We start from the raw sequence: 24,765 nt of genomic DNA, 5'->3' as shown, positions 1-24,765 counted from the left end.
GGCAAATATGGCACCGTCAAAATGACGCGATCTAAACTAACTCCTACAGTTGACCCGTCAAAAACACCGACGAACGTACAGAGAGTGAACACACTCGATTAACTCTTGACTGTCGCGGTTGCATCAGAAGCGGATTAATGGCCTGCAAAGAGAGCGAGTGAAGCGAAGCTTTTTGCCCTCCCGAAGTGACGTCGTTTCATGTACCGGTTATATACCATCGAGTTTACAATGTGTTTGCCCTAGCGAATGGAAGCTCATCCCTTAAAGCACCCACCCGACCGTCTCTGGAGAGGTACGCGAGAATGCACCTTTGAGTGTACAGTTGCAATTGTTGCTATGTATAGAAATGCGCAGATGTATTGATCCAGGAAGTATAGATACAAAGTTCATCGATCTTAGCGAGGAAAATAATGTCTCGGTGGAGTAAAAGGATTCCTTTTGGAGATGACGAGGCTTGGAATTATGGTTTCGCAAAGGTGAAACGAGTATGCGGATTGTACAGTAGAGATCAAATACGATGCTGATCATGAAAAGCATCTTTATAAGATAATATATTAGCGAGTCTTTACTCTTGAAATTGCCTCGTGATGTGCTTTCGAGACTTGAGGAATGAACAAATCCTCTGAATTTATCATGGAAGATTTAGTTTGAACCGTGCCCTTAATCTTCGCGTTTTGCCATTCAACGGTGCTGTCACGATAGACAAAAACATGAAAGGTAGGAATCACGAATGTACCAGGCTAAACGTGGAAACGATCTAATCAACGTTTTGCCTTGTTCTAAACAAAGAACTACGTTTAACAAACATTTGACTGAATGTGAATACATCAAGGTGAAATTAGATTCCCTTGTGAAACGTAGGAAGAAAAAAAAGGCATGTTTTCTCACCCAAATTACACGAAGATTTTTTTTTGTTGCCCTCATTTTATTCGTAAATTCTTCGTTCTCAAACACGTAGTTTCACGGATATAATCAGGGCAACAAAGAGTCATATATGAAAATGTCGATAAAATAAATAGCTGGAGACAATTTCGAAAAACTATGCTTACCCCTAGAGTCATTGACATCGAATCTTACTAAGTCCACTCAAATATTAAGGGCAACAAAACCACCGTTGACCAGTGTTATCACATAGACTCGAAAGGATTGATTAATATACAAATTATCTGACTGAAAATATGCAACGAATAAATTATGAGTGAGAGCCAGATGGCGGAACAGCTATTTCAAAATGTACCAGCACCCCAATTGTTATTCAAGTAAGAGATATTTAAAGTATTACACCTTGGTCGAAATGAGAATATTATTATACATTAGTGTCGGAGGTTTCGTACCGAGCTAATTAGAGGAATAATTAATTTTGCTTCACGAATCGAAAGTGCCTTGTTGTCCCTCATACCTCGGCACCATCGACACGTATTTCACGAGTTTCGAAATAATTTCCTACGCATTCTGTGCCGACTCGTAGGCTCGATAACAGCGAGAAAGTGTCAGGTAAGTAAAGTCAGCATCGCGATACGGTAACTGCCATGTCCACATCGGAATTGCGGTGTGTTTCTATATTTAATCCGAGCCGCGTCCGCGGAGACGAAACTTAAATTTACGCCAGTCGCATACTTCGCGTGGGCTTTTTCGATCTCTCAGCCAAGTCTAGGTCCCATTCATGGCCGGGCCGATGTCCTTGGCGAGTTTGTCTACTCTTGCTAGACGATTATATGTTCATTTACATCGAGCGGGAAAGAGGTAAGAATGAATCGAGTCAATGTTCAATATAGTTTTTTATCCAACGGTCCATTTTCACACCTTCGATCAATCGCACCAATGGTTGCGAGTCTCACAAAACCTGTCGGCAGGTATCCTTTTTGCATTCGACGTTTGCTCTCTTTGACGTCACAGTGCTGATTAATTGGTCTTTTACGTTCGGTATATCGCCATTACTTATCTTTATATCGTATTGTTACGCGTTACTTGTCTTTTATCCAATCTAATCTCCTCTCTTCCAAGACTCGTGTATAGTAGCCTTCGCTATAGTGCGACAATGGGTTGTCTTTTCCACTCAAGTCGTTTTCCCACACTCCCGCCTTCTTTTCTCTCTCTCTATTCTATACTGTTTCTCTGCTGTTTTATCTACTTCACAAGTCAATTGAATTCACTGCACCACTAGAGAGCTCAATTACTCTTCTCCGAAGCTTATACCATCGACCACCGAAGGGATCAACTCATCAATGTATCGCGCTCAGTCGATCCTACACGTCAATTCAATCGTAGGAAAGATTAAGCGATACCCTCACGTTGGCTAAGAAAAAGACATGATCGACAAGGCTTACTTTGGTCACAGTTTGGTCGATTCGGTATGAATTCCGGGGTTTACAACGTTCGCATCTCCAGATATAACCTCCGTCCGGTATTGAACCACTTCGAAAGCGCGAATGAAAAGATTACGCGAACCCCGCAAAGCTTAGTCCGACCTTTGAGATATCCGGAAAGTGTTTATGCGGCGATGCGTGCCTATACCGCAGTATGATTCATCTATTAACTTTTCTTTCTTTTAAGTTGTCACTCGAAAAACTCGTGACAAATACTGAAAAAAATAGTATAAAACCTGGAGGAGGTAGTAAAATATTTATACCTACCTCGCTACCAATTATTGCAGTATTTTTTATATATTTTTATGTCTACACCTTACTATAGCGGGGTTGGTGATCCTGCCCCCGATCATGTGGCGCCAGGGGTGGAAGGCTCGCGAACGGTATTAATGCCGGAGAGTGTACATCGAAATCGAGGCATGCGCTTCGAGCAGGGTGGTTGTCCCTGGGCGCCCGATAAATCTCCCCTCCCGCCTCTCCCGCCTCTTCCGCCTCTCTTTCTCGGCGGCAGCCAGAGGGAGTAGAATTGACGGAAATTGTGGGAGGGTGTTACGGGTGCGGCTGTCGGCACGTTCGTTGCTCCTGTCCGTCGTTCGGCCGATCGTCGCGGCCCGAGCTATTTTTCATCCCATCAGCCAGCCGGCCAACCGGCCGTCTGGTATGCCGTCGAGACCCGGCAAGAATAAACATCCTGGACTCTCGAGTCCTGATGTGCCGACGATCAAATATAAAACAAACGCCTCTGTCGTACACGCGTTCCTCCGTCCCGGCGGGGATCGAGGGAACATTTAATCTCCCGGCTAGGCTACGGATCGCCCACTCTGCCTGTTCTCCTTTCTTCTGGATGGCCGCGGGCCTGGAACCGGAGTGATTACATCGGATAATTGCATGCCATTTACTCGAGAAATTTTATTCCCCTTTCACCAATCTCCTCTTTCATTTCGCCCCCTCTCTCGTCCGCTTTCAGTTTTAATCCCTTCCTGTACGGGATTGTTGTCCCTGTAATCCCTGCGGCCAGGGTACTACTCGTGATTTTGAAAATTTTCCGGGACAATATTGTCGATTGCGAGGATGCTGTAGTCATCTCTTACCGACTTCGTTCTGTTAAATGTCTCCTATCTTTACTTATACATATGAGAGACGTTGAAAAAATTGAACATGACAGCCGAAATTCTACATGAAATTTCGAACGACGACACATTTTAATTTTACGCCAAGAATATGTTGGTGTGTTTGTGTTCGGGATCACATGAAGAATAGGCCTGTTATCCCCTTTTTCGCCATCCCCATGCGTAACCTCTGATAACATCCAACATAAAAGACATTCAACGCAGTCGGTAAAAACTGACTATAGCACCCCCTTAAGGATATTAAAGTGTACATAGGGTGTTCCATGCCAAGGCAGTGAATAATTCATCCTGGTATTTTATATTTTTTCCACGCATGTTTTTTATACGATGGTAAAACCTGCCAAAAAGAAACAATTCTGATTTCCTTAAACGAGTAGTTCTCAGCTCACATGAATTTTAAAATCTTTCGCAAAACTTTAGGTACAGATTGACTTTCCGAAACCACAAGTGGATTTATTTGGTTTTTCGTTTAACAAATTCCTCTCAACTGTCTTAGGACCTTTGTCTTGATGGCATGAAGGAAATCAGGCCATGAGACGTTTCTACAAGCCTCCGTATCCGCGTACATTGGAATACAGAATTTCGAGGCTTGTGTATGGTATACAAATAACCGTGCCAATAGTCGTATAATTTTACTCGAACCGTCTCGGACCCCCGGCGGCGCCCATATCGTCCTCGTATTTTACGTGGCTCTTAGACCCGGATTCGAGCTAGGCGGAAACGGCAGATAAAGTGAATCCTAACGATGCGTCGGGGTTGAATAATTCCCTGGATAACCAAAGACGACAGGCTGCAGACGTCGGGGAGGAAGCGACAGCGGCCGGGAGGCGGAATGAAGAGCTATAAGGGAGAAAAAAGCCGGGCATTTTTATTCCAAGGCGGATGGGTGTGTGTGCTGTACGGTCGGCATGTCCCTTAAGAGCACTCGCCCGATTACAAAGGTGATGGAGAAAGGCGACGGCGTTAGGTGTCCCAGCCATTCGCGCGTATAAGTTCCTTACATGCAAGTCGGTGTGTGTATACCTACTTCGGCGAAAGCTCAGTTGAAAAGTTTGTTAGACTGCAGTGTGAGCATGAGCTAACGTCCGAAGTAATCGTGAGGTACCGGATCCATAAAAGAGCTGAACTTAAACAAACTCCAAGATCAAGTAGAAACTTGTAGCGCCGCGATATCAAAGAAAACAGCGATAACGCGTTTAATCTAAAAGTTGGGAGGCGAACACCTTCGTTACACTGTGGAAATAAAAATTTATACATCGGCGCTATTACCGGATCGCAGCTGAATATACTATACATATATCCCCAACACCGTCGATTGAATCGATAAACCCATTCGAACAGGTCGTAAAGTGTAAACTACCCCACTTGTCTAATCGTATAAAGCACTGCTTTTAGATACACGGTATTTTCAATAATGTATGTGCTCGAGGGTTCTCTGAACCATTTGGAAGCTCTAGAGTCAAGGTTAAAATAAATGATAGAGAGGAACTCTTGTAGAATTCATAAGCTCGGTTCTTCTTTTGAGTATGAGAGAAAAACGTCCAGCGGGATGATCAGAAAGTGGAAAAACCCAGGACGTGAGTAGAGAGAGAGGGAGAGAAATTCGTCAATAAACACAGCTTGCCCCGCGTGTTCATCAACTCGCTCACACGCCTGCCACAATCAGTTTATCGTGGTGACAAAGCCGCCTGGAACACAGCTGCAGAGAAGTTGGACCTTGACGCTGTTGTATAATAACTTGTTGCGGACAGGGTACGTCAAAGTTCTGCAGATAGTGCGATGGGAAGTAGGTGGCTCATGATAATCAATAGACGTGACGGCTGTCCGTCGATAGCCAAGAGCTACGAAGATTAGGCCATCCGAAGTAGAGCTGGAACAGCCATGCGGAAGAAGAAGAAGAGCTGGGGAACTTGGCCGTTTGATTTTTCCGCTGATTCCATAAGTCCAGGATGGGAATGAGGACGACGTCGAAAAGGCCGGGCGAATTCGACGAGAAATCACGGTTCGCAGTTTATCTGCAAAACTGGGGACTGTGTTTACGTATACGAGCCTGAGTAAACATCCCCAATCCGAATGCGAATTGCCAATTCCAGCTCCGGGATCGCGGCGCGCTCTCTTCTCTACGTCCACGTTCCACCCATCTTGACGAGGCTTGACCTATCGCGAATTCCTTCTTCCAGGGTCACCGTGTTACCCGGAAATGGTCTCGCCTTCGCCGCGTTGGAAAAGATAAGGTGGTAAAAAACAAGGCTTATTTTCAGCTGCGACGTTTTTATTTTCACTCTTGATCGGCCAGTCCCAAAACAGTCTTCTGTCTTTTGAGATAAGGAGAGGAAGGCAAGACCGGAATCTGCAGTTTGCGTCGATGCTGCATGCGTGTCTAAGACCTGCGGGTTTTATCTGCACCAATGAAATCAGCCCGCAACCAGCGGACACCCGAGTTGGAATTTTGGCCCTAATGTAAACCTGCAAAATGCCAACTTCGGTAATGGGTAGATAGGACCTGCAGAGGAGGTAACAGGACCTACGGAGGATTATCCTTGTATTGACAAGAGATCCTATTCTTGATCTAAACTCGGCAGATATATCAATTTCTTCCATTGTTAGGTTCAAATTAGGACGTCTTTAAGACCTCCGCAGGTTCTCTACTGTATCCTTTAACGTAGAATGTAGTATATTCGTTACAAAATTATCGCGCTCGGCAAACATCGATGTGCTTGAAATCATCCGAGGACAGTACTTTTAATAATTAAAATTTCAGCATGACATGGAATAACCTTGCAACTATGTGAAGCAAGATACGAAGTGCTAATTATTGAAAATGCCCATATTTTTTCCCTTGTCGTATGACTGTTGCTTCAGAAGGTGAAAATGATGGTCCCACTGAGGGTGGATCATGCAGCCTGTGGATTGCTCCCAATCATCAAAAGAGTAAATAACTCACATCTTGAGTGAAACGAAGACTTTAAGTATGCGCCCGGGGACCGAAGCAATATGCAAATGGCAGCGGTAGGTAGTGTTGGAAGTTTCCAGTAAGAGGAGGCAGGGTATGGGTTCATCGACTTCATTAAATAGACGCGGTTGATCGCTTACGCCGATTCAAAATCCCGAGCGAGGAAGTAGCGGGAGCGTAAGGACCATTCCCTTTTCATTAGAATTTCCCTCCGAGAGACTTGACTGACTTAATGGCTCGACAGATCCGGTTCCACCGTGCGATAGGATCGTAGTCTCAACTTGGACGTAATAATATTGGTCTCTACATCACTTTCAAAGAAATCAAACATTTGATGAGGAAAACGATATTCCTACCATTTTCTCTTGTTCCACTAAATAATTCACCCTGCACACGCATACACATACATAGGTATAATTCCTATCGCTTTGCCAAAGACTTGAGCGACAAACTTGCAATGAAACTCGGACTCATCAAATTCTCACCAAACTTCTTAATCCTCGCAGTAGATATAAAAGTTCTCGTGTCTAATAGGCGGGGGAAACTTTTCCAGTCAAAGTAAAACTCGCGAATCTAGTTATCTATCTATAAAACACTTTCAGAGTTTATTTTCCGACATCTATATAAATACATATACATATATAGGTATGTATACATTGTAAGAATTGATTTTAAAACCGTACCTACCTCACTTATTTTACCTATACGGTTCAATATCGATAACATGTTATATCAGGAAATTGAGAAAATCGGAGGTGACGAATCGGAAAAAAGAGGAAGGTAACCGAAGCGTTGGAGGTTATTGATGGTGAAATTAAATTTATTACCTTACGCACAAGATGATATTAGGCAGCCAATCTGACTTCCATTAAGAAATATAAAACAGAGATTAATCGTGATAGCAAAATCGGGACGTGATCGCAGTTTATACACTATGCAGTTCATCAAATTGTTCATAAAGAAAATCACGAATATATTTTAAATCAACGTACTTTCTAACTGATGATGATTGACGTCGTGATTGATAGTGAGAGAGAGAGAGTGCTCGTACTTCGTGGCCTCTCATCAGCTGGTGATACAGCGGGTCGTGGTTAAGTGAAGTGTCGAATCCCCAGATGCGGACGAGGTAGTGGTAAAATGCAGCTTCGTGGATATTTTTTCAATCAATAAGTTCGGTCGTTGGATTGGCTAATTTTGTTGTGTCTAATCTGGAGGGGTTATCCTGGTCCTCTCTAACCAGAGGATATAGGCCGACTGCCCAATTCGTCGCCGACTTGCCTGTCCCGATAACCATTTCGTCCGTTCTTCTCCTCTCTCTCTCTCTCTCTCTCTCTCTCTCTCTCTCTCTCTCTCTCTCTCTCTCTCTCTCTCTCTCTCTCTGTCTCTTTCTCTTGTTCTGATACCCACACAACAAATATATACCTATAGACGCGAAGTGGATGAACAGTCCTACAAGTCTGACGACCAAGGTCGACAATCCCAGTTTCTAGCACGCAATGTTTACACTCCAAAAGTTGAAGGTGGATTCCAATTATTATCACCAGAGTTGTGCGCAGTTACTTGAACCATCGGAAACCAAAAATAATTTAAACCCCTGCAGTGTTGGGGAAGATCCACGGGTGTCGCAGAATTGGGATAGGAAGCCAAAACGGACGAGACAATCGATTCAATCAAACTTAGACCAGTTGTGGCATCACATGTGGCACAGTTAGGTAGGTACTTATCTCTCCAGCTGCAGGCGCGAGGTTGCGAAATCCGGGTCAGGGAAAAAGTTCTAGCACAGAGAACTCGGTCAGGTCTCTTCCCTGCGGGAAACCATTGTGATTCCCCGTATAAATAACTTTCGGGACTCTCTAAATTAGGCTTGGACTCGACAGACGGCTGCAGTCGACACGTCGACGAATGTCTTCTTCCTTGACTCGGGCCTTGGCCATCGGGATGCTTACTCGCCTTCACATCGATCTGCGAGCACTTATCGGTACGACGTATTTCCGATTTTTCTCCCTGAACGGGTGGATGCTTTTCAAGATTATTACTAATACCTTCGACCAAATATGGAGTTGTGAAATTTATTACTGACACACATTTTCTCGGCAAGAGACAAAAAAATCTGAGGTACCACATGTTACCGTCATAAGTGAGTATCGAGTTCCAAATGTACCAATTCCTACATCAAATTACAAAATAAATGACCTCAAATTTTTTTTAATTGTGTCAATTTAACGACAACATGATCCAACTTGCATGAACCTTCTGCGCACTGTTTAGTCAATCCTCCAGATGGTCGAAGGTAACATTTTGGTTAAGATAACATTCAGTCAGTGACAGAGAGTTAAATCAACAGTTTGCCTGACGCTTGAATATCAAGTAATAAAAGAGGACGACACAATTAAGTGTGGAACAGGTCAGGGAGCTTGTTTCCATCCTAAACCGAGTCGCTTTGCAAGCTCCCGTCGTACCGGAAGTGTCTCGTTTATATCCTCCGGTTACAATTCCAATTTGGCCTTTCCGTGCCGTGAGTGTTTTTCCCGATGCCAAGGGGAGGAGGAGGGAGTCCGGTCAGGTCGAACCCTTCCACCCTAAGTACGTATACACGCTCCCTACATCATCGATATGATTTTTTTCTCCCAAGTCGCAAGTGAACACGAGGAGCTGGCCAACAAGGTCGAGCTCTTCATTCTTCGAGAAGCAAAGGCAAAACTCGGGATGTGGAGCTCTAACAATAAGCGTCAGGCGTCACGATAAGCCGACAAAGCTTTCCCGTCAACCAAACTCTATATCAAGGAGACGACCGGGCGATTTCTTCACAATGGTGTATAACCTCCCGGATCAATTCCAGCTTGCATACCCGCGCTTGACGTATGGGAAAAAACCCGGAAGCTTGCAAGCTTGCGGATATCGCGTCGATGAATAAACCCACCAGTTCGCGTCATCAATTGACTTCGAGATATGTATAACCTTGAACGCGACCTCGTGCAGGGTAAAATTATTCGATTCAATCATCGCACCGAATCAAGGAACGAATTTTGGGACGATGGGACCACTGCTGGGTAAAATGCTTCGATAGCTCCATTTAAAATGAAAAATGGAAAATCCTTTCAGAAACGTAATTTAAATGGGTAAAATGTTAAATGCAAAATGCAATTTACATTTTAAATGCCCACTTTAAATGATACTATTTCAACTATTACCCGGTAGTGGAAGGGGCGACTGACATATTATTTTCTCGACGGTTGTCACCGGCCAATTTTCACCTACCTGTAAGCACCCTGACGCAGTCCGTTTGGTTGGGGTAATTGTCGGGCCAATTTGGGCTGTAAAACTCTTGCTTCTCCGGTTTACCGATGGTAAAACTGTCACAGTCGATTCCCGGCGCGTTCCTGGTTCCGCGGCTTGAATTCAGCCGCAGGAAGCCGACCTCGTTCGCCGAGGCGTCCCGAAGGAGGCTACCCTTCGTCGTTAGGGTGGTTCCGTTCCATCCTCGTTCCGGCAAGTCGCTTGATCCAGAAACTGAAATGGGGATGGATTCGATTGCCGAAGCTGAGGAAGAGAGGGACGAAGGTGCGGCCGACGCGCCGCCGCTCGGAACATCGCGATTATCTCCGTCCCCGGAATGCAGCTGTCTTTTCGTTATCGAAGTCCGTTCGACTACTCCGAGGTCTTCAACTCGGGATCTCGGCTCTGCCGACGATCTCGAAGAACCGTAAAACGGACTCGAACGGAACCCAGAAAACTGACTGCCAACCGTTCCCGTAATTCCAGTCGCTGCTGCGCCGGCTGAAACAGACGAGCGAACCAATCTGGCTTGTGAATAATTCTGGATCCAGGACAAAGGCGAATGAATACAAACGGTGAAATTGGACAATCTATCATAACTGTTTGTCGCGTAGTTGGACAGGAATATGGGTTGTATGAAGAATGCTGAAGGATATTGGAATTGTAGGTCAATCGTCACATCATTTTGTCACATCATGATTTTCAGTAAGTACAATCATCTTTTTCATATTCTATATAGATGTGATTGCGAGACTGGATCATTATCTCATTATTCATTTTTGTTCTTCACAGTGATAATGAATCTATATAATGTTCTAAGTTCTTGTTAACGGAAAGAATGATGTGACATACTTCATTGACCTACCATTCCAATGTCCAATTACTCCAATATGGATTACAGTTATCAACACAAGCAAATTGCAAATGACTGGTCGAGAACGAAGACTTCGTGTGGTATTTCCTGCGACTGCCTCCGCAAAAGCAACCGAAGCTTGAACTGCAGCCGGATATTGTCTGGAAGCGAGTGGTGATATACAAGCTTCGATTGGTTTACGATTTTTCTTCCGTAGGATAGGTACAGCCAGAGAATGGGGTTCCTATGAATGGAACAAAAGCGACTAGTTCAGGATAGAAGTGGTGGCTGAAACCACTATAAGAGCAATCGATCTTAAATAATGAGACGAGGATTATGGCTCTCACGACTGGGTTCTCTAGTGGACGCTATTACTTTTTGTAATTACTATGCACTAATGCTTTGCACCATTAGCGGGCTTGTTATGGGTGCATTAAATTCCTGTACTTGGAATTCTATCGTCAAATGTTCGCAAAGTGCTACCTTCATTGTGACTACGCAGATTTGACCAATCGCTAATCCTCTACCGTTACATCGAACGGAATGAAACTCATCCTGCAACTCATTTCATCTTCATGGTTTAGTTAAAACGTGTTATTTATACATCATCCCTTTGGTCTAAGAATCTTGAAATTCATCCCGTATTGCGTATTATATTCTTTCTTCGTCATAACGTGCGACTTCTGAGCCTCGACAAACTTGTTGGGGCCTATATTAGGTCCATATAGTTAAAAGTGGCATTTTAATTGCGGGATATAGACGTGCAGCGATGTCCATCCACTTGAGAAGATGGAGAACCTGCTTCAGGCTTACAAGACTCAACCACAAGTATTTCGCCTCTCTTAGTTACAGTAGATTGAGGCCGAACCGAGAGGATATAATACATTATTCGCAAGTCCTTTCAGAAAGTAACGTTTTGATACTAAATTTCAGATATTTTCGAACGCGGATCTCGGTCTTGGATGATGCCACAGATGTATAAACAACATGATTTTCCACATCTTTTTCCTACTTGAAGAGATCGCGTCGACGCCGCAAGTCGACCGCTTTTTAATCCCCATCCTTTCAGAGGAAACGTGTTTTTCCGATAGTCAACGGTCCTCGCCGTACCTTCTTCAACGCGTCACAGAAGATTCGTTGAATCCGGCGGTTCGTCGTTCGTCGAGAGGAAGAAACGTCTTCCTATTGTGTAAGGCGCAGGTGAAAGCTCCGAGCCGAGTTGGAGCTGAAAGCAATATCGCGTCAGGAGTTAATCCAGGTTTGACCTCGTTGCCCTGTATATTCGTAGGTACCTGCCTTTTATTGCCACTTTTCTATATCGTATTTTCTCATATCCGCGACACGATTATATGAATTCGGTCAAGTCTTCGACGAAATTTGACGAAATTCACATTTACCAACACATTATAACCATAAATTTGCAGGTTGAACAACTCTTTGGGTGGGGTTTCGACCTCTCCAAATTACTAATTTATTTTTGCTACACAGAATGGTAAGATTCTATTTTTCGGAGGATCAAAAGAACCCCTTCAAGCAAATCGTGGAATTAGTAGAAAGAATTTTTCTCTTCTAGCATATTCTCTGCCTCTGGCGTGAGGTTCAAGGTATAAGGTATAGAGTTATAAAGTATTCAAATTTCCACGTGCAGTTGGCAGATGCGAGAAATATGCCGTTCGGAATATTTTACAGTACCTACGTATCCGAATCTCCGCGTTCCTGATCGTATCACCGTGCATTATATGTGCTATGCGTCCAGCTCTATTTTTCGATCGGGAAAATAATCGTTGTTTACACGAATTTTTTACAATTGTGTCAGATGAGGGTGTTTCATACCTACAGCATGAAAGCTACTGGGTTCTAATTCATCGGCAACGTTGTGTCAAAGTTGCGACAGACATTTGCCAGATCTTTGCAATTTTGTACACACTGTGTTATTATACATTGGCAGATGCTTACTTCGTTCTAAATCAAGCCACGCAGCGTTCTCGAGGTTTCGAGTTTCTCAGATAACGTCTCGGCCGAAGCTCGTAACTTTGAAATATATAACGATTATCGTTCTTCCCCAACGATCTGCTGTAGCTCAATGAATTCTTCCTAAAAGCGCTACACGATTTATGGGGCGCAAGGCTTTTCCATTGGACGAGATGTTCCGGTGCCAAGTTTTGCGTCCAAGGTCAACTTTTTTCATCTGCATGCCGCCTTTCGTGTATCAAAGAAATCTTAAGACTCACTTCGGTTGATTCGAGTCGCAAATTTGATTGGAAAGGAGGGACAATAAAAAAAATGGGGGGAGGGGAGAAGAAATCAGGTCACCGAGGATCTGAAATCAATCAACTCCCGGGAAGAAGTGGAAAACGACAAAGACTCGGAGGGGCGAGTCAATATAAGCGACAATTTGTCCACCTGTTGCAGATTCGAGTCTTGGCTAGCGACAAAACGCGCGCTACAAGTACAGGATTCGGTGCAGGGCAGTGGCTGCTGGTTCAAACGGCGCGGCACTATTTCAGCGACGATTTCTGATTCTGATTCTGGCAGCTGTGAATCGAGGTCGAAAAATGCCGGCGTGCATTTTCGGACCAGCTAATGTGTGGACTCGCGACTCAGAGTCGGGCTATATTTAGATACGGGCCAAGAAGTCCCTCGGCGCATGCCGCGCATTGTCAAGCGAAATCACGAGCAACTGCTTGCCGCTTGGCTTGGACTTAGACTTTCCGTAAGTGAATTGGAAGATGGAAGGAAAGGCAAAGGAGAAGCTTCCTTTCCTGGACTTTTGCTTTTTTCGTCGCCTCCGCGCGCCCACGAGAATCGCCCGTTAATTCTACGAATGACCGAACTTTTTAATTGGATTTTCATCGAGCTTTTGCACTCAAGATATGGAAATAAGATTTCAGGCGAAAGAGAAATTTCATCTCTTGAACTCAATAATTATATCTACAAGGATGTTGTGAGGAATTTTTTAATCTATAAGGTTTTAACGTATATTAGAGATTGAGAGATTTTGCTTGTCGCTCCGCCGTCATTTGAATTATCGAATATTTTTCGGTAATTAATAACTGGCAACGTTTTTAATCACTGCCGTAAGCTCTTGGAACGGAATTCACGCTAATTCAGAATTTAATGCTTTGTACAAAAACTTTACAGATTTTCCATATATCTGATCACTCTGTGAGAGTTTAAATCTGAATTGCTTTTATCTGCACAGCTTGTTATTTTCATTCAGGATTTAATCGAATATACAAAGAACGTTTCAAAATCAGTGTTTAGTAACTTCAACTTTAATCAGTCGAGCTCAATTTCACTGAGAAAACTTCTTCTAGATTCAGCAAAAAATGAAACGACCCAAATTCAAATCGAGAGGGTTTAGTTGCAAATCAAGTTACCGTGCTATTTTATTACTACCAAAAAAATTTTATGCATATCACAAATTGCCTGAGATAAATTTTTTTGACGGTTCTGAGTCGCTTGTTAAAAAAAATTAATTGTATTCAAAGTTATTATAGCTTATAATAAATAAATTTATGCTTTATTGTAAAACTCATTAACCGCGCGTTCGAAATCCATTTCAAATTGTTTCACATTTTATACCTACAGAGGAAAGATAATATGGCCTCATTAAAATAATGAATAAGTAAACTTTGGGTAGGTACTCGAATTTCCGTAATTTAATATCTCTGACATAACAGGGAAGAGATTCTTTTGAAACAATTAACCTCGATTAAATTGAGCTCAACTTTCTAAGCCGTGATTTTATTACTTCCCGTATAGGTTAATTCTTGTAAGAAACTCATATTCACCCTTAACGCGAGACCCTTATCGCGGCGTCGAAAAACAACGCGTCGTTTTTCTTGAAAAGTGTAATTTGCCGAAGTCTCGTCTCTACTCTCTCGCGTTTCGAATTACTTATAGAAAGGCGGCTGAAAATTGTCTCGACTCGAAATACTCGAGACGAAACGGAATTACGCATTTCAATTTCATTCCACCTTTTTATATCCTAGCTGGCATGAAATATTACGACGTACACGCGGCGCGGCGTCGACTTCCGTTTTACGGCCCGAGCCAGGCTTGCGCGGAGGTTTCGAGCAGTGCGGCAACTTTAGCCTCGCCACACCTGCCTTAACGTATAAGAAGCCTCCCTTTTCCCGAGATTTCCCTAGCAGACCGAGGAATAAGAGATTTAAAACACACCTCCTCGGCGAAAAAGTTTATCCCCGGCTATCGAGCCTCCGAGATTTCCGGCGTCTGCAATAAAAGTTTATGCGCGTACGTTGCGGTAGACATTTTTGGCGAGGTTGCATGCTTGCAGGCGAACCTTGAATGACGGAACGGCGGAACGGAGCCAAGAAATCCCCGTGTCGCCGGGTCGGAGAATCGGACCGTGACAAGTGCCGAAGAGTAAAAAGTTGCCGGTTTGCGGAAAAAGCGGCGCAATAGGAAGAAAGAAATATACACAACCACGCGCGCACACATTCGTACACGTATATATGCGCGTAGGAGAGAATCGTCGGCTATGGGGCGCCGGTCCGGGATTTATGGGGTAAATCTGAAAGTCAGCCGGCGTAAGAAAAAGTTTTATAGTTCTTCGCGGGGCCTCCGCTGCAGGCTTCGGCGTGAGGTATATACGCGCAGCGCTAAGAATATAATCTTAACGACAGCTACACTGCCTTATAATTCTTTAAAAAATTTCCGACCTCCAGCTCTATTCCTTGGCTGAATCGTGATTCTTACACAGTCAGAGGTCGTTATTCGACGCCGCGCTATGCTAATTTCCCCCTTCCCTCAAAATTTCACGTCACTTGACAGAACCTTCTTTCACCGTGTAGACAGGTTCGAACAAGTTGGCAGAAGTTGGAGAACTCAACGATCTTGATTACGGAATTCTACACATTTTACTGTGGGAGCTGTTGATATTATATGAATAATGAAATAATGGCGTTCTATTACGTTTGATTATAATTTGAATATTTGAGGAACGTATAATGCTTAACGTTTTTGGAAATTGTATGCAAATACACCTAAATAAAATTTTCCGCTTCTTGCACATGCATTTATTCGGATATATTTTTCAATTTCAGGTGGAAATATTCATTCATCTTTCACTTATTATATCAAATCAGTACTTAGTAAGTAAGACAATGATAATAATTGATATTTTAATCACATAAATTGATATTGTATTCCATCGTTCATGGGAGTAAAAAACAGAAACCGATTGTGAGTAGAAATAATCGAGTCGGTCGATTAATCGAGTTTGAAAAATAATCGATTACACGCGATTAAATCGGAAAAAAGAATCGATTATTTTTGGTCATTCTTGCCGCGTACCCAATAAATTCATAATCAAGGTTCTACAGTTTCACTCTTGCAATATTATCATATATCATTTATAAAACCGAAACATGCGATTCAACAGCTGAAATACTCCAATTTTAGAAATCAGTTTGATCCGAAAAGTTCTCGAATAAACTTTAAATACAATTATAATATTTCCTTCGACAAGGTGTCACTAGAAATTGGTTTCGGTTCGTACCGGGTCATTGGTTCAAGCCATTAGAAACGTGTTTCATTAGGTACCTATATTTGATGGAACAAAGCTTGCGACGAATTTCGACACTTTAAATTCCTTCCTTACCGACGACTTGTTAAAATGATCTCGTATACAATATAGATTGCAGACAATACCTGACTTTTATCTTCATCAGGCGTACCTTTCAGTGCGTATAATTCAAATTGCGAAGACGCGAATTCAACCCGGCATTCAGATTACGCAGCACGAGAGAAGCGAGGTTTCACCAAACAGATCTTTGCATCCATTCGGCAAAAACGAGGTTCAACGTGGAACCCGGGAGCTTTCGCGCTCGAAGTTATTACAAGCGCATCGATCGCGCTCGTCTTACACAGCAAGAATCGCTGGCTCTGGGTGATGCTGTACTTTCATCGCACTGCTGCACGGTCAACGCGAAGAAAATAGGAAATTGCGGAGGAGCTGCTATTTCCGGTCGCCGTCCGGCTCAGTCGAACGGAAAACAACCGCTGGGAAAAGTCAGAATTTATGCAGCTGCGCAATTGTCGTACGAATACAGAAAACCGAAACAATGTAGTCAAAATAACGTCAAACTGAATGAATCGCGAAATAATGACTAACAATTACAATGATTAAACAATGTTCCAACAGTACGGACAACCGGAAGAAACAGATTTGCACAAAAAGAGTTCATCTATCAATAACTTTTGAAACATCTCACTTATTCTGTCTTTCCTTTAATTGTAATAATGAAAAAAAAAACAACTCTACGTGTAACTTCAATATATTATAGCCAATTTGATTTGTGAATGGATTATCTGCAAATAGTGCCCAAAATAAAATTTTGATTCGGCTTCTCAATTAACGGAAAAACACTTTGTGGTTTAATAAATCAATGCTAGTTGCGTTTAAAGAACTTGATTGCTTAATCTGAAAATATATACATTGGTATGTAAAATCCGTATCACATGATTTGTGTAGAACTTATTTACGAATTAAACGAGCAACTTTTCAGTGAAATTGCACTATTTATGGAGTTTGGCAGTAACAGAAGGTGCTCGACATCGTAACTCAGCTACTAACCTATTGCGATCGATATTCACGATTGGCAATTTTTTCCTCTTATGCCATGACGGTAATTTTATGATGAAACTAACTTAGAACTCAATACAGTCAATAATTCTTGCTTTTGGTTTCTCAATTTTCTAATTCTCTCACTTTTTTTAACCAGACCATACATCTGACAGACACTTAACCACAGAGTGACAAGTTCTGTTGAATCCTGAATTAGGCTGAGGGGTTGGTTTAGGGGTTAAAAAAAGAAGAGAAAAGAATCAGTTTGAATAAATTATACTTAAGGAACAAATGAACCTGATGAGCTTTTACACAAAAATTTTTCGTACTTGTCCCGCAAAGCGTTCAACAGGAATTAACGGGGGGCTGAAAGGTCTTACAATTTAAGTGAGGTGAGGGAAAGAAGGGCTGGAAGGGTGGGCTGGCTGTTACCAGCACGTCTTTTCACTGAAGCTTCGTAATTATGATCTTACCCTCAAACAATCGACTACCATAATCCCTTAATCCCTCCCTCCTCCCATTGAAGGACCAGCCTTGTGCAGAGAGTGGTCCATAATTCAGTAGGGAGAATTCTGCACGTTATACATCCCGAGACAGGGCGGCAGGTGCAGTGGCTGGTACATAAAGTACTGGTACGCGTAGTTCATAAATTTTATGAAAGTTCCGCGACGCAGCTGACAGTTACGCCCGGGTAGGGCGCGCGCTTCTTAAATAAAAAAAGCTCCGGTTCGAAAAGTTGGCTGATACTGTAACCTCGCGGCCTCGCATCTCAATCGCGCTGTCGACGAACTTCAGAAAAATTTTTCAAGCAGCAATTTTGTCCCGAAGGTATCGGAAGTGGATCTTTCACTTGACTTTGCTCTGAAATATTTATTTCGTTGGAGTTTACTAATTCTATTGGCGAATGATTCACGCCTCACTTTGCAGGAAAATATCTTAGAGTATAGTTTGACACAAAAACTGAGTTTGAAAGATTTTACTTCAAATGACTTCCTTTCACGTTTTGTTAAATTTTGCAAAATCTCATTGCTCAGGTTTTCACGAGCAAAAGTAAACGTACAATTTGTACGATCAGTCGTGAAAGACGTTTATAAATGAATTGCAAAGAAACCATGCCCGAGTAGGTATTGTATTATTCAAATGAGAAAACGATATAAGCCGATCGAGCCACACCTCTGAGGAAGTTTTGGCTGATGCCCAGGTTTTGAGCAGTTCGTTCTTAGCCTAGACATAGTTTTCCCGCTACGTACCTATACAATACATATCCGGATACACTATACATATATAGGTATGTACACATATAACAGGGTTTTAACAGAGTGAATTGAAATGAAAGAAAAAAAAATGATATATCGAATCAGTTTTTCGTTAAAATCATTAGGAATTTCTTCTTTTTTTTTTTTTAATAAATTTATCCGGAAAGTAATTACAAGTTAAAACATTGTAACGACTAGTTTTTCTATGTGATGTTTTCACCAGGCATTAGAGACTTGCGAATGAGAAATGAAAAACCCCAAAAAACACGTAAAATTCGTCGTCTGGAACGCGGTCAAGCTGACAGTGAAACAAGTCAAATACGTGAGGCCGTCCCTTGTGAATGAATCCAACAACGCCGCAGTAGAAAAAACCGTAGGTTAGGGCGGGCCAGTAGTTTTACTCAGCGCACGTCAGGACTTCGCTTGATCGTGTCTGACACACGCGGAATGATACTACTAGTTGGTTTTTAGATACCATGTAGTCTGTGGCTTGTGTAGTCAGAAATTCTCCGTACTGTATCAAAGTTGCAATACTTTACAGAGGCTTAAGTTGGAGGAAAAAAATATTTTTGTCATAGCATTGGCTTGAAATTTTTGTGCATTTTAACCGGGAACCAAAAACTTCCGTAGATGATTAGATCGTCGAATCTCATTAAAACTTGGCCCGGAGTTCTTGAGAATGATTGATCGCAGTGACGAGACGATAATTATAAGGATTCATCAGGTGTACAGTCCGGTCAAAGAAACTGAAAAATTAAAAAACAGGAGAGTATAACGAATACGTACGTCAAGTTTTGATAAGTTTTATCAGGAAACTATCCCTCTGGTATAAAAATTGATTGAAAATTTTTTATTTTTGTCCAAGTTATTCAGAAGTGACTAGTGTAAAATGGCTGATACCGTCGAGCATCTTTTTCAAATGTCAAACTCGTGTGGTATTTCCAGTTTCAATGAAAAGTAGCAGCTCATCGTGTTCATAAATGAATTCTGCAGAAATCGCTTTTCGATCGTTGTTTCGACCAAATTCACATTGATTATAACCTCAGTTGCATTTCCGAATAAATACATAAAGAAAGACTAAAAAACAAATAAAATAAAATAATGCATCTGACTTAATTGGTTCATACAATTGAAGTGTTTCCACGTCACTCTTCATCTAAACTCCAGACCCCTATTGGGATTGTCACCTTGCAATGCGTCATCTGGTGGAAAAAAATCAAACTAATGCAACCAGGCCGACAGATAACCGTTGACCGTATTTTTTCGCGTGTGGATGGTAAAACAGGTATATTATTGATTACGATTCATTAATTTATGTGACATGAGTACTTTGAAACCCCAAGAATTACGATTTGTCTGCATTAAAATTAAAAACTTAGGTTATGTCGTGATAAAATGGCGCCGACAACTGGGCTCTGACGTCATGGGAAAATTTTTCAATACTTTACGATTCATGAGAAAAATGCGTACGCTTGCATGAATGACGCTTACATCTCATTGTGTGAATACAGACGTAACGGGGCGGCTCATAATCAACGCCCACGCCATAATAAATATGTACGCCGCGTAGGCACCCCTGTGATTGCTACGGGTGGCGTAGCGATGCAGGGGAATGAAACAGAGTGTTTTTTGCTGGCCAGTCCTTACGCATTAATAGAGTATAACGCATGTACGTATAATCCTCGGTAGCACATAGAGTCAGCTATCTCGCTCTCCCGACGACATGGGCAGAGAAGCGGACTTCAACCGCGGCAAACGAGATGATGCATAGCAGACGAGGCGGTTTTTTTGGTGAGCAGTCGCACCCCGGGGGCCGAGCAAGTTCCGTTTGCCAAACCTGACGCGACCCCAGATTATAAATTATCCACGGTTCGCTTAACACGGTGCGGGGTGGACGGTTTCTTCTTCCTTGAGGCCGAGCGGTTGCCGTGGACTCACGCACTTTACTTGTTAATATCTCGTTATCTTCTTGTTGTAGGAGATGTGAAAAACAACCTAAATTCTTCGCTGTTTCTCAGAGCGGATGTATTATACACGTCTTTATCGTTTATTGAATTTTTCAAGATACATGGAAAATAGACTTACAATAGATCACTATGAGATAGTAAAAAGTCTACCGAGTGTAACTCAGCAGATTTAACTTTCGACTGCGCACGCGTTAGCTTCCTCATTTTTTCGTGCAGGCTGGCTACCTAAAGCTTCAGCTACAAAACGTGGCTTATTGTATGTGATGAAATTTTTTTTAGGTCAAATTGACCTAGAATAGTCGATTTCGTGATTCGAGCATACTTGGAAAACTTTTACTGTCAACTGAATGATGACCAAAGACTATTACGAATCACGATAAAAAGATAATTTAGAATCACCACTCAACGCGTCAGAGTTTGACATCTCATTCTCCGTTTCGAAAGAGTTGGCCCCCCTGTTTTGCAGTCGAAAATGTTGCCGCGGTAAGATATCGCGATCCGACAGAGTTTAATTATTTTTTGCATACACTGTAGTTCACTCAGCATTGCAAGATTTACCGTTTTCTCCCACAATCAATGGGAAAGAAAATATTTCACGCCTTACCGACTGATGATAAAGAAAACAACGTATCGATTACCGACGTTACTAACGCTCCAATTTTTCAGGGAATCCCCGCCCGCCTAAAACTCCGTTACTCAATCTGCGTCTGGGCCGGTTAGCTGACCGCCATCGCCATGTTCAGCTCGATTATGGGGGGCGTCTTTTCTCCCAACCGCAAGCTCCTCTGATGGCCTGGCCGAGCTTCGGTCCCATTTATTGTTCGTGCCTATCCGCGAGTTGCAAACCGTCGCTGGCAGTTTCTACAGACATACGTTACGCCCGGGTGGGCGCGGACAACGGGTTACCGGAACAGTCTGACCGGAAGCGGTCTGACTGGAACGGAAATGGCGCCGCCACCAACACCCCCAAGTTACACGGTGCATCGAGCCGCAACCTGTTCTCTCGGCAAACAACGAAGCGCCTCCCTGTCGGCATTATCTGAGCTTGTTATACACCGCGTTCGAGCTTTCACTTTCACCATTTCAACCCTCGAGTAAACAGCAGCCCGTCATTCGGATGCAGATCATTGTTGGAGACTCGTTTATTTTTAACGAGGTTGAAAATATTCTACTGGTGAATTTTTCAACACGGCTTACATTTAATTGTAGTTCTGTATCGCTGTTGAATGAAGTCTCGAATACTCGCGAATTTGTAGCTGGTGAAAGTAAGAGAAGAGAAAAAGTAAAAAAGTTGAAAAAAAAATCAAGTCACCGAAGACCTTGACTTTTACCATTATGAGTGACACATTCGTGAAACGCCCCTCGTCACAACATGCGACATAGAATTTGGCGCATCCACGTGCGACGGCTCTTCCCCTTCAATTTTCTCCCCTCGAGTCGGCCTGCACGCGTACACATCCGGTGGCTGGCATTATTGTCCGACAAACGTCGCTTTCATAAGCGCTCGTTGGGTGACGCGAAGGGGGAGGAGGAGGAGGAAGTTAACGAGCATTAACGGCATACGGACTGCAGAGCTTCGGTCAAGCGACTCGCGCATCGTCGACTAGGTGTCGTTTGCGAATAAAGGACGTCATTTGCTTCGCCGCTTTTCCGCAACCACCGTCAAAAGCTGAAAGGCTCCATGGCTTTCAGCTATGGGCTGTGTAGGTATACCTACTATATATGCGTTATCGTTAGCCGGATGAAAACTATCGCCGCTTCTCCAGCTTTTCCATAGATAAACGCAGCCCACACACACCTATAATTCGCACTCTTTGTGCGGGGCATGGAAATGGACGTCTGGATCCAACAGCATTCAACCATACCTAAACTTCAATTAATTAGCCGCCTGACGCTCAGCCTGTGAAGGTTTCCCCCGGGCACTACGGGGAGCATGACGAGAAAACGGAAGGATAAAAACCTTCGCCGAAAAGACTGTAATGCAGGAAGGTCTGAGAAGGGTTGACGGGGCAAAAGATTAACCGCAAAAAATACCGATGGAGGGAGAGAGAAGAGGAGCTGCTGGAACAATACCTATATTTATTTCCAGGTTCGTACATCAGTAAAGATTTGTAAAAAAATACAACCGTCCTCGTTGCTTTGACGGAAATCAGGACATGAACCGCATCCCCTGAATCAATAGTTGAGAAATAGAGGAGAAATGGCTTTGAAAAATATTCAGCTCTGCCGTTTGTGCCAATCATAGTGAACACGAATTGAACAAAATCCCGTGCAAATGAAATGATTCTGAGCAAATCCGACCGATGAACTAGATTTTAAATAAGTTCAGGTAAGATTTTATAATAATGATTTTCAAAATGATTAAACTCTGGTGCTTACGGTCCGACTCTGATGATTTTGAGCTCGTTTTGTTTGATGATTAAACTAAAGAATAATTCAGAAAGAGGTTCTGGCAGGTTTGAAATACTTGCACGTAATCAAATTACTCAGCGTAAAGCAAGCTGCTGGTATCAGCGGGTGCAATGAGAAAGTTTGCAAGTAATAATGTTGCTGAACGGACGGTTTTTGGTTGTGGAAAGACGGGAGTGAGAAGAGCTCGCAAACACTTGGAATTTTCAGAAAGCGACATTGGAATCGCCTGGAACGCGAGGATTCCAAAGAATGCGAGAAAGTTGGCCTGGAATTATCCCGCTGCAGGATTGGGACCAGACGTGGTATCCCGACTGGAAAATATATATGAAGAAAAGTCAATTCGTTCGTTTATGAGAGTTCGTTTCTGATCCGTAAGACACGAATCGCGGGCTCTGGTCGAGGCGGGAATTTCAACGATATTGGCATTCCTGCAGTCCATAAGGCTGACTCTTGAAAGCGCGAAAAATTCCTTCTGCTTCGAAAGGCGGGAGCTGCCTTACCGACAAGACGCAGGTAATCGGCTTTTAGTTTGCCAGGGCCACTAAGCTAAAACTAATCGATGCATCGATATTATCGAGTCCAAAAAAATAATCGAACCTGACTCGATTATGACAGAAAAGGGAAAACATGGTCTTCCGTCAATTGGTAAGTGGTGCGTATGCATGCCACCAAGCAAGTTTTGATTCGATTTTCAGGGAGAAGAAATTTACTGTCAAAATAAAAAGTTTGAAAAATTGAATGAGCAAATACGGCGGCGACAATAAGGAAAAGCAAAAGCGAGGAAACCTGCAGCATGATTTTTGGAATGAACATGATTTCTGTTTTTCAGCTCGAGATTCTACCCGTAGTAATATACTTATCCTACTGTACAACGTGTTCCAGAATCTGGATAAGGCGTCGGCTAAAAGCTGCGAGATGGTGTGAATTTTTTAGTACAAATACACCCTGCACGAACATTTACTCCACGCCTGCTAAGGTATTTTTTTTCCTTCTTTTTTTCTACACCGAGTCTGACACAGAGATACAGTAATTAACAGAGGCCACAGCAGACTTTTGAAACTTTTAATGATCTGGAGTTCGAAATCTATGCGACAACGCATATAACATGTATATGTAAACTGTCTAGCGGTCAGATGCAGATAAATTAGAAAACCAGTTCTATGAGCTTTGAATAGCGTCGAAACCTAATTGGGATTTAGATATTTTTGTCTGTTATATACTGTTCGTCGCAGATTTGCGATGTCGATAAGCTTCGTGGTACAAAAAAAATTCTACCTCTCACTTTCATTATGAAATTTTTTTGGATTTTCTATTAATTTCCGCTCTTGAGTTTTGGAAAAAAAATACCAAAGTTCTCAGTCAGAGCTCGGATATCGAGATCTAATTTCAAATCACTTATACAAGGGAAAAAATCGGGTAGACTCGTTAGATTTCACTTCGCAATAGCGTGTTTTGCGGAATGAAACTATTCTTACAAATTAACCCTAACAGATTTTCAGTCGCTGTGTGTTATTCAAGAGTTGTGATTATTCAAGATAACGCTATTCGCCGATCAAAATACGGATACCAGTACAATTTTTAAAAATCAAGTAGATATGTAATGATATCAACGTAACCAAAAAAAGTCTCTTATTGTCAACGGGTTTGCAGAAAATATTTTTCTGAATGAAATTAACCATTATAGAAGTGAAATCGAATGAATCTACTATACCTGCAACCACTTCGAAGCAATTTGAAGTAAAGCATCTATATCTAACTATAAATTCTTGTTGAAGATTTTAGTCTTTTTTTTCTCAGAAATATGCTCACAAATACAGGAAGAATGATTCTCTGATATTTACTGGAAAATTTTCAATGAATGCACAATTCTATTTTCGGAACCGTTTCAACAAGAAAAAATTTTTCCCTGTCACACATCCGCAGGATACATTTCATAGCCATCCCTGTTTTACGATTA

General features: G+C 42.4%; 1 protein-coding gene across 1 annotated transcript in view; it reads right to left on the bottom strand.

Moving 5' to 3' along the window:
* LOC124300426 (uncharacterized) overlaps positions 1 to 24,765 on the bottom strand; it is a 36,770-nt gene that overhangs the window by 10,486 nt on the left and 1,519 nt on the right. Inside the window, exon 2 of the mRNA XM_046754523.1 lies at positions 9,708 to 10,226. Coding sequence (XP_046610479.1) covers positions 9,708 to 10,226 — 519 coding nt within the window. The remainder of the gene's footprint in view (positions 1 to 9,707; positions 10,227 to 24,765) is intronic.

The sequence above is a fragment of the Neodiprion virginianus genome, chromosome 3 (assembly GCF_021901495.1).
Source record: "Neodiprion virginianus isolate iyNeoVirg1 chromosome 3, iyNeoVirg1.1, whole genome shotgun sequence".
In the NCBI taxonomy this organism is placed as follows: Eukaryota; Metazoa; Arthropoda; class Insecta; order Hymenoptera; family Diprionidae; genus Neodiprion; species Neodiprion virginianus.
This window is presented reverse-complemented; position numbering and strand designations above follow the sequence as displayed.